We start from the raw sequence: 15,289 nt of genomic DNA on the forward strand, positions 1-15,289 counted from the left end.
GTCCACCCCAGGCCCTCTGGTCCCACAGTGCTCTCCCCCCCCCCCAGTCCCTCAAACTGCTCCCGTGCCCCCCTTAGCCCCGATGACCCACCCGCCATGCCCCCCATAATCCTCAGACCTCTCTGTGCCTCCCCCATAACCCCCACGGTCACCTCTGTGCCTCCCAGAGCCCCTACGACCCCCCTGTACCCTCATAGTCACCATAACCACCCCGTGCCCCCCACAGTGCCCCTCCTGTGCCCCTGGTGGCCCCTCAGGCCCCTCCCCACCCCCTGGGCCCTACAGCTCCCAAGCCCCTACCACCACCCCTGTCCCCCCATATTCCCTGTGCCTTTGGTGTGCCCATAGGGCTCCTGCAGCCCTCATGGGCTCAGTGCCCCATATACCCTCCCCTCCTGGACCCCCAGAGCCCCTACAACCATCCCAGGTGCCCTGCATAGTGTCCCTATATGGTCCCTATAGCTCCCATGGACTATATGGCCCCATATATCCCTCCTCCCAAACCCCACAGCACTTCCAAGCACCCCTGTGCCCCCACAGCCCCCCAGTCACCTCTGCTGCTCCCACAGCCCCTTCCAGCCAGCCTTGTGTCCCCCATATCACCCATGTTGCCATACAGGAACACCCCCTCCCACAGCCCACGGTCCCTGTGCCCCCCACATACCCCCTGCCCCTGGTAGCCCACTCTGACCCCCCTGGCCCTCACACACAGCCCCCTCCCACAACCCAGAGCCCTCACAATCACCCCCAGACCCTTTAACAGACCCTTTAAACCCCTGTGCCCCCATAGCCCCCCTCTGTCTGCCATGCTTCTTGTGTTCCCCACATACCCCCTATAGCGTGCCCCAATAACTCCCACAGCCCTCCTGCACCCCTATAGCCCCCCCATATCACTTTATGTCCCTGGTGTCCCCCACAGACCCTACAAACCTCATGTCCCCATAGCCCCTGTAGCCCCTGGTACCCCCATAGCCCCTGTAGCCCCCCTGTGCCCCCATAGGCCCCTCTCTACAGCCCTGGTACCCCCATAGCTTCCCCCCCATGCCCCTTCCTAGTTCCTATAATTCCCCCATAGCCACATCCCCCGGTATTCCCAGAGCCCTATAACCCCCCACCCATGTCCCCCATTGCTCCCAAACTTCCTCACATGCCCGGAGGGCTGTGGGGTCCCCACGCACCCCAGAACCCTCGTGGAAGTTCCCACAGGAGTCTCCCATGCCCCTCCAGTGTCCCCACGCACTCCCGTGACCCTGGAGAAGTTCCTAGAGGTGACCCTTGTGTCCCCACAAAACACCCAGTGGTGTCCCAAGGTGTTCCCATGTCCTTATAAAAGGTCCCAGGGGTGACCCCCGTGTCACCCCGTGTCACCTGCGGGTGCTCCACGGTGTCCCCACGCACCCCCGTGTCATCCTGCAGCTGTCCAGGGGTGGCCCCTGTGTCCCCACACACCCCTCTGTCCCCAAAATGCTCCTGCAGGTGCTCCACGATGTCCTGCACCTCATGTCCCTGTAAAAGCTCCCAGGGGTGTCCCCACGTGCCCCTTGTCCCCATAAAAGTTCCCAGAGGTTGCCCCACGTTCTCCCCCCACACCTGTGTTCCCATAAAGTTCCCAGCAGTGTCCCACGGTGTCCCCACGGTGTCCCCACGGTGTCCCTGTGCTAATTCCCACAGCTGCCCCATGGTGTCCCCATGCTCCTCCATGTCCCGGGACAAGCTCCCAGGAGTGTCGCAAGAGTGTCCCACGGTGTCCCCATGCACCCACGTGTCCCAGTAGAGGTTTCCAGAGGTGACCCCCGTGTCCCCACGCACCCCGTGTCCCCACGCACCCCGTGTCCCAGTTTCAGTTCTCCTCCTCTGTCCCCCCGTGTCCCTGCAGAAGTTGCCAGGGCTGTCCCCATATCCCTGTACCCCAATTCAAGTTCCCAGGGGTGTCCCGAGGTGTCCCCCCGTGTCCCCCTGGTGTCCCTGCAGGAGTTCCCAGCGGTGTCCCCATGCCCCATTGCCGGTTCCAGGGGTGTCCCCGTGTCCCGGTGCCGGTTCCAGGGGTGTCCCCGTGTCCCAGCGTTGTCCCCATGCCCCATTGCCGGTTCCAGGGGTGTCCCCGTGTCCCGGTGCCGGTTCCAGGGGTGTCCCCGTGTCCCAGCGTTGTCCCCATGTCCCAGTGCTGGCTCCCAGGGGTGTCCCCGTGTCCCAGCGTTGTCCCCATGTTCCAGTGCTGGCTCCCAGGGGTGTCCCCATGTTCCAGTGCTGGCTCCCAGGGGTGTCCCCGTGTCCCAGCGGTGTCCCCGTGTCCCGGTGCCGGTTCCCAGGGGTATCCCACAGTGTCCCTATGGCCCCGCGTGTCCCCGCTGACACTGCCCTGTGTCCCCGTGTCCCAGTGCCAGTTCCCAGGGGTGTCCCCATGTCGCAGTGCCGGTTCCCAGGGGTGTCCCCGTGTCCCGGTGCCGGTCCCCAGGGATGTCCCCGTGTCCCAGCGGTGTCCCCGTGTCCCATTGCCGGTTCCCATTTGTGTCCCCTGTCCCGGTGCCAGGCCCCAGGGGGGTGTCCCGTGTCCCATTGCCGGTTCCCATTTGTGTCCCCTGTCCCGGTGCCAGGCCCCAGGGGGGTGTCCCGTGTCCCATTGCCGGTTCCCAGGGGTGTCCCCGGTCCCGGTGCCGGTCCCCGGCGGTGTCCCCGTGTCCCGGTGCCGGTTCCCGGCGGTGTCCCCGTGTCCCATTGCCGTTTCTCAGGGCTGTCCCCTGTCCCGGTGCCGGTTCCCAGCGCTGTCCCCTGTCCTGGTGCCAGTCCCCAGGGGGGTGTCCCCGTGTTCCGGTGGCGGTTCCTGGCGCTGTCCCCTGTCCCAGTGCCGGTTCCCTGCGGTGTCCCCGTGTCCCGGCGGTGTCCCCTGCCCCGGTGCCGGTTCCCGGCCGTGTCCCCTGTCCCGGTGCCGGTTCCCAGCGGTGTCCCCTGTCCCGGTGCCGGTTCCCGGCCGTGTCCCCTGTCCCAGTGCCGGTTCCCGGCTGTGTCCCCGTGTCCCGGCGGTGTCCCCTGTCCCGGTGCCGGTTCCCGGCCGTGTCCCCTGTCCGGTGCCGGTTCCCGGCTGTGTCCCCTGTCCCGGTGCCGGTTCCCGGCCGTGTCCCCTGTCCGGTGCCGGTTCCCGTCGCCGCCCCGCCGTGTCCCCCGCGGGCGCGCGCTGCGCGGCCCCGCCCCGCGGGCCGGGGGGGCCGGGGGGGGGCGGGGCGGCCCCGGGGCGGCGGCGCGGCCGGAGCGGAGCGGAGCGAGCGGAGCGATCTCGGCGGGGCCGCGGCGGCGATGGGGCGGCGGGGCCCGGCGGCGCTGGGGACCCTCCTGCTGCTGGGGACCCTCCTGGGGGTGAGTGGGGCCGGGGGGGCTCCGGAGCGCGGGGGGCCGGGGTCCCCTCGCCGAGCTGGGAGCTCCGGGAAAGGAGTTGGGGGGCCCGGAGTTGGGGTCCCGCGAAGGACTTGGGGACCTCTAAAGGATTTGGGGTAGCTGAAGGCAGCTGGGGTTTCTACCCGCGGACTTGGGGGCTCTTAAAGGAGTTGAGGTCCCTTGCAGGAGTTGGAGTCCCCCCGCGGAGCTGGGATCCCCAAAAGGAGTCAGGGTCCCGGAGCTGGAATTCCGTGTAGGAGTTGGGGTCCCCTACAGGAGTTGGGGTCCCCGGAGCGGGAATTCCATGGAGCAGTTTGAGCCCCCTGTGGTTTTGGGATCCCTTAAAGTACTTGGGGCCCTTAAAAGAGTTGGGGTTCCCACATGATTTTGGGATCCCCTAAAGGTTTTGGGTACCACGGAGCTGGGGTCCCCTAAAGGAATTAGGGTCCCCTAGACGAGTTAGGACCCCCTCCCCGGAGTTGGGGATTTTTCTAGGAGTTGGGGTTCCCCACGGGGTTGGTGTCTCTTGAAGGATTTGAGGATCATTGTTAGCACGGAATGGGGGTCCCCCGGGACACCAAGGAGATGTGGGGGTCCCTGTTCCTTAAGGGATTGGGGTGTCCCCCCTGTACCAGGGGATTCCTGGCACCCTGCCCCCCTCCCTAAAGGACTGGGGGTCCCCCCCCCCCCGTACCGGAGCCACGTGGAGACCCCAGAGCCCACCCTGTCCCATCTGGGAATTGCAGTGTCCCCCCAAAGGAGAGGTGGGGTCCCTCTCCCCATGCCCTGTCCCACCTGGGAATGGGGTGCGTGGGGACTCCCTGCCTGTCCTTATGGGGCTTGAGGCCCCCCAGGGACTGGGGGTACGTGGGGACACCCATCCCCACACCCCTGGGGTCCCCATGACCCCCACATGAGGGGCCCAGTCGGGGGGGGGTCTCCATCACCCCCACCCCGTTCCTTCAGGGAATTGGGGTCCCCATGAGCCCAGAGAGGGGATGGTTCCCATCACCCCATAAAGCCACCCATGGTGGTCCAGCCCCCCCCCCCCTCACCCCCACACCCTGCCATGGGTGGGGGTCACTTATAGGGGCACATATATCCCGCTTTTGGGGTGCCCCCCGATCCTGTCCACACCCTCACCCCATCCCCCGCCCCAGCTAAATTTAAAGGGTGATGGTGGCGCCGGTCACCCTAAAAATAACTGTCCCAAAATACCCCCCCGGGGGGGGGCGCTGCGTCTGGGGGTGCCCCTGGGGGGGGGTCCCCACCCTGCTGGGGGCAGTGGGGCAGGGGGCGACACCCCTGGGTACCCCCGGGGGGGTGCAGGGGGGTTTGCGCCGTGGGGCTGCGCGCTCCCGGTTGACGGGGGGTCCCTGATGGGTGCGGGGGGTCCCTGATTGGGGTGCGGGGGGTCCCTGATTGGGGTGCGGGGGCACGGCGAGGTGGAGGGGCAGGGGGTGGTTTGGGGCTGGGCGGGTGCCCGGGGTGGAGAACAGAGGGGGCCTTGTGCTCGGGGCCGTGCTGGCAGCGCGGCCCCCCCGCTGCCCGTGGGGCTCCCACCCACGTCCGGGAGGGGTGGCGGGGACAAAGGGGGGGATCCCCACTTTACAATCCCCCACCCCGCGTTCTGCTGAGGCGCTTGGGGGGGATTTGGGGACCGAGCACCCCAATAACCCCCCTGGCTGGGATGCTGGGCTATACATCCCCCTACAAACACGGAGTGGGGGGGGGGGGAGGGTCCCACGCGGCCCACGGAGGGGTTTGGCGTAGGGTGGGGCACGGGGGTGCCACCCCCGAGGGCTGCGAAGGGTTAATTTGGTGGGGGGGGAAGGGGAGGGCGAAGCAGGAATGTGCGATAAGATCACCCTGCCCGGGGGGAAGGGCTGGGAAGGGGGGGACACCCCACGCACACCTCCCGCACACTCGTGTGCCCGGGGCACGCGTGGAGTGGGACACGGCCACGGAGCTTTGGGGGGCCCCGAGCTGCTGGGGAGGCTCCTGTCACACCTGGGGGCATCTGGGGACACCTGGGGGCATTTGGGGCCGCCTGGGGGTACCCGAGGGCACTCGGGGACCCTCCGGGCACTCGGCGCACATGGCCTCTTGCCTTCGGCTCTTTCCCATCGCCAAAGATGGCCCGGCTGGGATGAGGGGGAGGAGGAGGAGGAAGGCGGGGAGGAAGGTCAGCTCAGACGCTGGGTCCTTGCCAGGACTCCTGGGTTTCCCCCTTCGCCAGGAAAACCCGACATTCCCCCAAAAAGTCTTGTCATCCCACCAAAAAAAATCCTACTTCCTCAAAAATTCCCCCCGAAAAATCTGTATATCCCCCCCGCCAAAAAAAAAAACCCATATCCATCTCCCCCTAATCCATTCCCCCCCAAAAAAAAACCCCATATCCCTTCTCCCAAAAATTAATTCCCCCCCCAAAAACCCATCAACCCCCCCACAACTCATCTCCACTCTCCAAAACCTATTTCCCTTCCCAAAAACCCATCACCCCCCCACCAATCTCCCCCCAGAAAATCACCCTTCCCCAAAAAAAGTCTCCCCTCCCAAACCCATTTACCCCAAAACCGCCTGGGGGGATCGTCCCCCCCCATTCCGAGTCCTTTCGGGATAAATTAGGCAATGCCAGCAGGGAGGAATGCAGGGGGGGAGGGCAGCCGCAGATTTGGGGCCCCCCTGCCTGCCCGGCTGTGGCTTTGACCCCGCAGCTGTTTCACCCCCAAATCCCGGGGGCGGCTGGGTTTGGGGGGGGGAAGGGGGAGAGCAGCTGCCTCTGCCCCCCCCCGGGACCAGCATCCCACCAGCTGTGCTGGCAGCCCCCCCAAATCCTGGGGTGACCCCCATCCCCCCAAACTGGGGGTGGCTCGGTCTTTGGGGACCCCCGGGAGGGGGGAGGAGGGATTTTTCGTGGGGGAAACACCTTTTAGCATGACCTTGGGGGAACAATGAGCCGGGGGGAGACTGCTATTAATAACCCCCCCCCCGGTTATTATTCTTGTGCTGCGTCACCTCCTCTTCCTCACCCGGATGAATTAACGGGGGGGGGCACATCCAGATTTGGGGGGGCCACTTGGAGATTTGAGGAGCCGCATCCAGATTTTAGTGAGGGAACGTGAAACTGGTGTGAGCAGGCATTCAGATTGGCGGGGGACGCCCAAATAAAGGGGGTCTGAGCTGTCCCCCCCCAGTTTTTGGGGTGAAGTTTGGAACGGGAGGTGGGCAGGGTGGTGCTTCCTCAACCTCCTCTTCCTCGCCCCCCTCCCCCCAACTTTTCCCCAGGGTGCGGGGCAGGATTTGGGCCGGGGAGTGGAAAAAGTGAGCGGCGGCGGGGCCGTGGCGTCCGGCCGGGCGCGGTGCCCCGGCGGCAGCGGGGGGGACCCGGGTGGCCGGGGGGGGCCCAGGCGTCCGGGGGTGCGGGGCCGTGGCGCGGGGAGGCTTCCGGTAACCGGAGAGGGGACTGTCCCCGACCCTGCCCGGCCACCGCCGGACACCCGACACGCAGCTGCCCTTCCTGCGGCCGGGCTGGGGCTGCGGCGCCGGGGCCGGGCACCCACGGGCTCGGCGCACGAGTGGGGGGCGATTCCAGAGCACCCACGGGCTCGGTGCATGAGTGGGGGGCGATTCCAGAGCACCCACGGGCTCGGCGCACGAGTGGGGGGCGATTCCAGAGCACCCACGGGCTGCGGCACCGGGGCTGAGCACCCACGGGCTCGGTGCACGAGTGGGGGGCGATTCCAGAGCACCCACGGGCTGCGGCGCCGGGGCCGGGCACCCACGGGCTCGGCGCACGAGTGGGGGGCGATTCCAGGGCACCCACGGGCTCGGTGCACGAGTGGGGGGCGATTCCAGAGCACCCACGGGCTCGGCGCATGAGTGGGGGGCGATTCCAGAGCACCCACGGGCTGCGGCACCGGGGCTGAGCACCCACGGGCTCGGTGCACGAGTGGGGGGCGATTCCAGGGCACCCACGGGCTGGGGAGTGGGGGCTGAGCACCCACGGGCTTGGTGCACGAGTGGGGGGCGATTCCAGGGCACCCACGGGCTGGGGAGTGGGGGCTGAGCACCCACGGGCTCGGTGCATGACTGGGGGGCGATTCCAGAGCACCCACGGGCTGCGGCACCGGGGCCGAGCACCCAGAGGCTTGGTGCATGAGTGGGGGGCAATTTTAGGGCACCCAGGGGCTGGGGAGCAGGGGCTGAGCACCCACGGGCTCGGTGCACGAGTGGGGGGCGATTCCAGAGCACCCACGGGCTCGGTGCATGAGTGGGGGGCGATTCCAGGGCACCCAGGGGCTCAGTGCACGAGTGGGGGGCGATTTTAGGGTACCCACAGGCTCGGTGCGTGAGTGGAGGGTGATTTTAGGGCACCCATGGGCTGGGTGCACGAGTGGGGGCGATTTTAGGGTACCCAGGAGTTGGGGAGTGGGGGCTGAGCACCCACGGGCTCGGTGCAAGAGTGGGGGGCGATTCCAGGGCACCCAGGGGCTCAGTGCATGAGTGGGGGCGATTGTAGGGTACCCAGGAGTTGGGGAGCGGGGGCTGAGCACCCACGGGCTCGGTGCATGAGTGGGGGGCAATTCCAGGGCACTCAGGGGCTGGGGAGCCGGGGCTGGCACCCACGGGCTCGGTGCGGGTGTGTGGGTGTGGGTGCTGAGCATCCCCACGCGTGGGGACAATGGCAGAGCACCCACGCGCGGCGGGGTACACGTGTGGGGATGTGGGGCCGAGCACTCACACGCTCCGTGCGCATCTGGGGAGCGGCAGAGCCCACCCCAAGCCCACACGGCCTCGTGCCTCAGTTTCCCCTGGCATGGGGAGCCTGACACCCATGAGGGGCCTCCCCAGACAGACCCCTCGGGGTGCCACCCGCGTGGCCGCGTGCCCCCCTTGTCCCCCCCGTGTTCCCCCCGTGTCCCGTCCCCCCCCAGCGCCCGCCTAATCCCCCGGCGCTTGTTTGCACAACAAAGTGCTGCTGCGACGGATTCCTGCCGGGGCCGGGCCGGGGGCACCGCGTGTGCCCGGGCCCGCGGGCACCGGGCACGCCCGGCCGGGGCACACGCGCGTGTCAGGGCTCCCTGGAGGTGACCGCCGCGGTGTGCGCGCTCACACGCGTCCCCACGTCGGAGCACACGCGTGGCGCCGCGAACACGCGTGCACGGCCGGCTGCGGGCCTGCCTCTGCGTTGGTGCAGGCACAGCTCGTGCAACGCGTGTGCACAGCCACGCGTGAACACAGGCCACGCGCGTGCACAGCCACGCGTCAGCGTGAGCACAGGCCACGCGTGCCCGCGCGTCCTGCGTGTGGCAGCGTGGACGTGTCCCCGCGGCACTGAGCACACCCGTCCCCGTGTCAGCGCACACGTGCAGCGGTGTAAACGCGTGTGCACACACTTCCCGTGCCGCTGCACACGCGTGTGCGCACCGGGCTGCCTGGCACACGCCACAGCGCCTGCACACGCACGGCTCGGTGCCGGCGGTGCCGGTGCCGTGATCCCGGTTCCGGCTGTCCCGGTGCTCATGATCCCGGTTCCGGCGGTCCCGGTGCCGTGATCCCGGTTCCGGCTGTCCCGGTGCCGTGATCCCGGTGCCGTGATCCCGGTTCCGGCTGTCCCGGTGCCGTGATCCCGGTGCCGTGATCCCGGTTACGGCGGTCCCGGTGCCATGATCCCGGTGGGGGCAGTCCCGGTGCCGTGATCCCGGTGCCGGGATCCCGGTTACGGCGGTCCCGGTGCCATGATCCCGGTGGGGGCAGTCCCGGTGCCGTGATCCCAGTGGGGTGATCCCGGTGCCGTGATCCCGGTTCCGGCTGTCCCGGTGCCGTGATCCCGGTTACGGCGGTCCCGGTGCCGTGATCCCGGTGCCGTGATCCCGGTTCCGGCTGTCCCGGTGCCGTGATCCCGGTGGGGGCGGTCCCGGTGCCGGTTGCGGCAGGAATGCCGAGTGTGTGATGAGCTCATCCCGCTCCCTTTTCCCGGTGACGCCACCGCACAGCCATGCACCCCCACCCCCGTCCCCCCGCGGGTGACGCGTCCCGCGGGTGGCCCCGGTGCCATCCGTGGTGGCCCCGGTGCCATCCATGGTGGCCCCGGTGCCTCCGTGGTGGCCCCAGTGCTTCCGTGGTGGCCCCGGTGCCTCCGTGGTGGCCCCGGTGCCATCCGTGGTGGCCCCATCCCCCAGGTCACCGGTGGCGCCCGCGGCTGGGCCGACGCCTTCCCCGAGGACACCGAGGACACGGTGGCCGATCACGTCGGGGACACGCGGGGACGGCGCTACTACCGGCACCTGTCCGACGACGAGGACCTGGTGGCCTCTGGAGGTGAGGGGACCCCAGGGGGCACCAGGGTGGGTGGGTGGGTCCTGATGCCACCCTGGGTGCCACTCGCGCTGTCCCCGCTGCGGATGGCGCTGGGAGCTGGTGTGAGGTGGCACCGGGTGGGTCGGTGCCACCAGGAGTGGGAGTCGCTTTGGCTGAGTGGCACTGTGGTGTGACACGAACGGTGTCACCAGGTGGGGGGTGTTACCATCAGTGGGTGCCACTCACTGTCCCCACTGCGGGTGGGAATTGGAGCTGGGGGCATCCAGCACTAAGGTGGCACTGGATGTGTGGGTGCCACCTTGGATGCTGCTGGCACTGTCCCAGGCACCATGTCCTTGGACCTGGTGGCATCTGGGTGGGTGGATGTCACTGTGAGTGAGTGCCACTCACGCTGCTCCCATCACAGATGCCACCAGGATTTGGTGGCAGCCAGTGGAAGGGTGGCAGCGAGTGGGTGAGCGTCACCGTGGGTGAATGTCACCATCAGTGGGTGTCACCGTGGGTAGATACCACCCTGGGTGCTCCCATGTCATCCCCAGGGCAGATGGCACTAGGACCTGGTGGCATCTGGATGTAAAATGCCACCAGGTGGTGGCTACCACGGGTGTGTGTGGCACAGATAGATGCCCCTCAGGTGCCAACACATGGTCCCCATGGTGGATGGCCCTGGGATCTGGTGGCATTTGGTGGCAAATGTGGCAGTGGGTGCCACCATGATTGGGTTGGGTGTCACCGTGGGTGTGTGCCCACGCGCGTGGGAGTCCCTGCGGGCGGGTGCCACCCTCACGCTGTGCCCACGGCAGATGGCAGCGGGGAGGATGGCAGTGGTGTTCCCTGGCCACCGATTGTCACAGCCACGGCTCCCAGCAGCGGGCTGGCACCCACCGGTAAGGGGACACTGTGGATGGCACCCGGCCCCGGGCTGCTCCCCGCTGGCACCGCTCTCAACCTCTGTCTCCTCTTCATCCTCCTCCTTCCTCTTCCTCCTCCTCCTCCCCGGGGGCAGCGCCCGGGCCCCGCCCCGCGCCCGCGGGCATGGTGGTGGCCGAGCCCGAGGACGACCCCCCAATCAGTAAGTGACACTTTTTGGGGACCCCCCGTTTGCTGCACCCCCACTTTTCTTCCTCCTGTGCTTTATCGGGTGGGATCCCAATCACTGGGTGGAGGGCACACGGGAGGAACATCTGGATGGGGGGGGGGGTCACAGCTGGGTGAGGGTCACGGGAGGGGATTTTTTGGGTGTGAAGGTGCCGCTCCCCCAATTTTGGCACCCCATCCCCCAACTTTGGCACCCCCCACCCCCAGTTTATTTCCGGGCGCTGGTGAACTTCACCCGCAGCATCGACTACAGCTCACGGCTGGAGGACCCCGATTCCGAGGAATTTCGGGAGATCTCCGAGGCCGTGGTGGATACGGTGAGGACCGGGGGGGACTCAGGGGGTGCTGGGGTGGGGGGGCACCCAAGGGACCATCCTGACCCCTCATTTTCTGCCCCCCAACAGCTGGAGTCAGAGTATTACAAAGTGCCTGGGGAGCAGGTGGTCAGCGTGGTCTTCATCAAGTGAGTGGGGGGGCTTGGGGAGATTTGGGGGGGCTTGGGGGAGTCTGGAGGGGCTTAGAGGGTTTGGGAGGGCCCAGAGGGTTTTGGAAGGTGGGGCAGGGGAGCCTGGGGGAGCAAGGCGTCACCTGGGGAGATTTTGGGGTGTAATGAGGAAGTTTGGGATGCAGAAAAGAGCTTTTGGGAGCACAGGGAGGTTTTGAGGATGATGGAGATGTTTGGAGGTGATGGGGCAGATTGGCGGTGAAGGGGCTTTTGGGGCGCAATGAGGAGATTTTCGGGTGCAATGAGGAAGTTTTGGGGTGCAATGAGGGGTTTTTGAGAGGACAGAGAGGCTTTGTGGGCATTGGGGTGGATTGGAGGTGATGGAAATGTTTTGGGGTGCAAAGGGGCTTTTGGGTTGCAGTAAGGACGTTTCTGGGTGCATTGAAGAGCTTTTGGGAGCGCAGGGAGTTTGTGGGGTGACGGAGGCGTTTGGAGGCGATGGGGTGGATTGGAGGTGATGGGAATGTTTTGGGGTGCAAAGAGGAGCTTTTGGGGTGCAGCGAGGACGTTTCTGGGTGCAGTGAAGAGCTTTTGGGAGCGCAGGGAGTTTGTGGGGTGACGGAGGCGTTTGGAGGTGATGGGGTGGATTGGAGGTGATGAGGATTCCTTGGGGTGCAGTGTGGAATGTTTGGAGGCTCAGGGCTGATTTGGGGGCGCAGTGTGGCTGTTTTGGGACGCTGACCCCTTGTCCCCCAGGCAGGTGGACGGAGATGTGTTCGTGGAGCTGGACGTGGGCTCCGAGGGCAACGGGGACGAGACGCAGCTCGGGGGGGTCCTGCGGGACCTGGTGGCCGGCGGCTCCATCGCCTCCTACCTCACCTCCCCCCAGGGCTTCCAGTTCCGTCGCCTGGGAGCCGGTGAGCCCGGGAGGGGCTCTGGGGGGAGGCTTGAGGGGGTTTTGGGGTGCTCTGGAGCAGTTTGGGGCCAGGGGGTTCAGAGCACCACATCCCAACCCATGTTACTCTGCTGGCTTTCATGTCCAGCCAAATTCGGGGGGGGGGGTATATTTCGGGGTGACCCCCTGACTGCGTGTCCCCTCCCCGGCCGCAGTGACCCCCCAGCCACGAGTTTGCACCACGGAGGAGTTCTCCTGTGGGAGTGGGGAGTGCGTGGCCTTGGAATATCGCTGTGACCGCCGGCCCGACTGCCACGACGCCTCCGACGAGGAGGGATGTGGTGAGGCAGCTCTGCACCCCCAAAACCTCCTCTGCCCCCTGCCCCCCATTCCCCGCCCCATGGCCCTGACACTCCCCCTCTGCACCCCCTCTCTTGCCTATAACCCTCCTATACTCTCCCTCTGCACCCCCACTTCCCCCTTTAACCCCATAAACATTCCCTGCAACCCCTTTTTCCCATGCACCCCCTTATACTGTACCATGCCCTCATTTCCCCCCAGCCCCCCTGCACCCCATAAACACTTCCCACACCCCTTTTGCCCGGTATACCCCTCTATACCACCCTGCATCCCCATTTCTCACTTTAATCCCCCCGGCACCCCAGTTTTATCCCTATGCCCCCATAAACACTCCTCACACCCCCTTTTTTTCCCCATATACACCCCATAAGCCCCCCTTGCACCACTCTCCTGCCCCACCCTCTTCACCCCCACTCCCCCCTAAGTCCCCCCTTTTATCTGCCCCCAGAGCCCTCCCCACGGCCGCCCCCCAGCACCGCCCGCCCGGCCACCACGCGCCCGCTGAGCACCGTCCCTGCGGGCACCACGCCCGCGTCCCCCCCGCGCCCCTTCACCCCCCGGCTCCCAAAACCAGCGCCCGGGGGGTGCCAGGGGGGCGAGGCCGCCTGCAGGGACGGGCGCTGCATCCCCCGGGATTACCTGTGCGACGGAGAGCGCGACTGCACCGACGGCTCCGACGAGGACGCCTGCGGTGGGTCCTGGGGGGCGTCGAGGTTTTGGGGGGCTCCGTACCCGTGCTTCGGCACAGCATCGGATGCTGTGCCCCGTGGCAAACTGCTGGAAGGCTGCTGGTCCATGGCTTGGGCGGGTTCACTCTGGGAACTGGCTGGGAGCTTGCCCCCGGGTGGTGCCATGCTGGGGACATGTCACAGAAGCGGTGATGGGAGATGGTGCAGTCGGTGTCTGGTCACCAGATGTGTCGTGGTGGGCCCAGACCTCCTCGATATCTTTGCTGATGATCCGGGCGAGGGCACTGAGATCCACACCAAGCTGGGGGCACGTGGGGATCTGCTGGAGGGTCAGGGGCTCTGCAGAGGGATGTGGACAGGCTGGGTCCAAGTGACGAATCCGTCGATGTGAGGTTTGACAGGACCAAGTGCCGGGTCCTGCACTTTGGCCACAACAACCCCTGCAGCACTGGGCTGGGGACAGAGGGGCTGGACAGCAGCCAGGCAGAGAGGGACCTGCAGGGACTGAGGGACAGCAGGCTGGACATGAGCCAGCAGAGTGCCCACATGGCCAAGAAGGACATTGGCACCTGGCCTGGATCAGGAATGGTGTGGCCAGCAGGAGCAGGGCTGTGATTCTTCCCCTGTGCTCAGCACTGGTTGGGCAACACCTCCTGTGCTGTGTCCAGTTCTGGGCCCCCCAATTTAGGAAGGACGTGGAGGGGCTGGAGCGTGTCCAGAGAAGGGCAACAAGGCTGGTGAGGGGTCTGGAACACAAATCCTGTGAGGCTGAGGGAGCTGGGGGTGCTCAGCCTGGAGAAAGGGAGGCTCAGGGGGCCCTTATCACTCTACAACTCCCAAAATGAGGGGACAGCCCGGCGGGGATTGAGCTCCTCTCCCAGAGCTCTAGGAACAGGATGAGAGGACACAGCCCTAAGGTGTGCACCAGAGGTTCAGGCTGGCCATTAGGAAGAAGCTCTACACAGAAAGGGTGGCTTGGCACTGGAAGGGGCTGCCCAGGGTGGCGGTGGAGCCGCCGTTCCTGGAAGTGTTTGAGGAAAGCCTGGAAGCGGCGCGCGGTGCCATGGCCTGGGTGACAAGGTGGCGTTGGGTCATCGCCGGTCTCAAAGCGAGTCTGGGATTTGGGGGTGCTGACCTGCCCCATGCCCCCCAGGCACCCCGTCGCCCTGCGAGCCCAACGAGTTCAAGTGCGCCAACGGGCACTGCGCCCTCAAGCTCTGGCGCTGCGACGGCGAGAACGACTGCGGCGACGGCTCCGACGAGAGCGGCTGCCGTGAGTACGGGGGCCGGGGACGCACGCGGGGACGCGGGGACGCGGCTGACACCGCGCCGGCACCTCCCGCAGCCACCAAGGCGCCCGGCGCGGCGTGCGGGCCGGCGGAATTCCGGTGCGTGTCCAGCGGGAGCTGCATCCGAGCCAGCTACCAGTGCGACAGGGAGCCCGACTGCCCCGACCGCAGCGACGAGGTCGGATGCGGTGAGTGACACCGGAGGGGACATCTCGGCTGGCAGGGGACATGGGGAATAAGGCTGGGATGGGGACGCTGTGCCATCGGTGCTGCGGCACCAGGATGGGGACGCCGTGCTCAAGCTGTCCTCGGGGTACAGGGCTGTGGCTGAGCTGTGCCAGGGACCCTTTGCTGTGACACCAGGCTGGGGACACTGCCCACAGCACAGGGTGGGGGATATGTGTCATGGTACCGGGCTGGTGGCACTGTGCCATGGCACTGGGCTGGTGGGCTCTGTGCCCCAGCCGGGGCCACAGGACCGTGCTGGGGACACTGTGGTGCAGTGGCGTGGTGCTGGCCGCCACACGGGACAGTGCCACACTGGGAGTCTGTGTCATGGCAGCAGGCTGGGGACCCTGGGAGCTTGCCCCCGGGTGGTGCCATGCTGGGCACAGTCACAGAACCAGGCTGGGTGTCACTCTGGGGACCCTGTCCCCAGGCTAGACTGGAGACGCAGTGCCAAAGAACCTGTCCTGGGTGTGGCAGTGACAGTGTCCCCATCTTCCAGCGGTGCCACACAGAGCAGATGGTACCAGTGACAGTGACAACGACAATGACCAGTGACAGTGACAATGACAGGGTGGCAGTGCCTGGGGTGCTA

The 15,289-nt window shown here is 66.7% G+C and overlaps 1 protein-coding gene across 1 annotated transcript in view; it reads left to right on the plus strand.

The window, feature by feature from the left end:
- Positions 1-3,252: 3,252 nt before the first annotated feature.
- Positions 3,253-15,289, plus strand: part of HSPG2 (heparan sulfate proteoglycan 2) — a 44,123-nt gene continuing 32,086 nt past the window's right edge. The window contains exons 1-11 of the mRNA XM_077788175.1: positions 3,253-3,351; positions 9,555-9,693; positions 10,497-10,580; positions 10,700-10,765; positions 10,999-11,108; positions 11,196-11,254; positions 11,993-12,153; positions 12,347-12,472; positions 12,940-13,182; positions 14,334-14,453; positions 14,526-14,657. Coding sequence (XP_077644301.1) covers positions 3,292-3,351; positions 9,555-9,693; positions 10,497-10,580; positions 10,700-10,765; positions 10,999-11,108; positions 11,196-11,254; positions 11,993-12,153; positions 12,347-12,472; positions 12,940-13,182; positions 14,334-14,453; positions 14,526-14,657 — 1,300 coding nt within the window. The 5' untranslated portion in view covers positions 3,253-3,291. The remainder of the gene's footprint in view (positions 3,352-9,554; positions 9,694-10,496; positions 10,581-10,699; positions 10,766-10,998; positions 11,109-11,195; positions 11,255-11,992; positions 12,154-12,346; positions 12,473-12,939; positions 13,183-14,333; positions 14,454-14,525; positions 14,658-15,289) is intronic.

Source organism: Lonchura striata, chromosome 24, assembly GCF_046129695.1.
Source record: "Lonchura striata isolate bLonStr1 chromosome 24, bLonStr1.mat, whole genome shotgun sequence".
Lineage (NCBI taxonomy): Eukaryota > Metazoa > Chordata > Aves > Passeriformes > Estrildidae > Lonchura > Lonchura striata.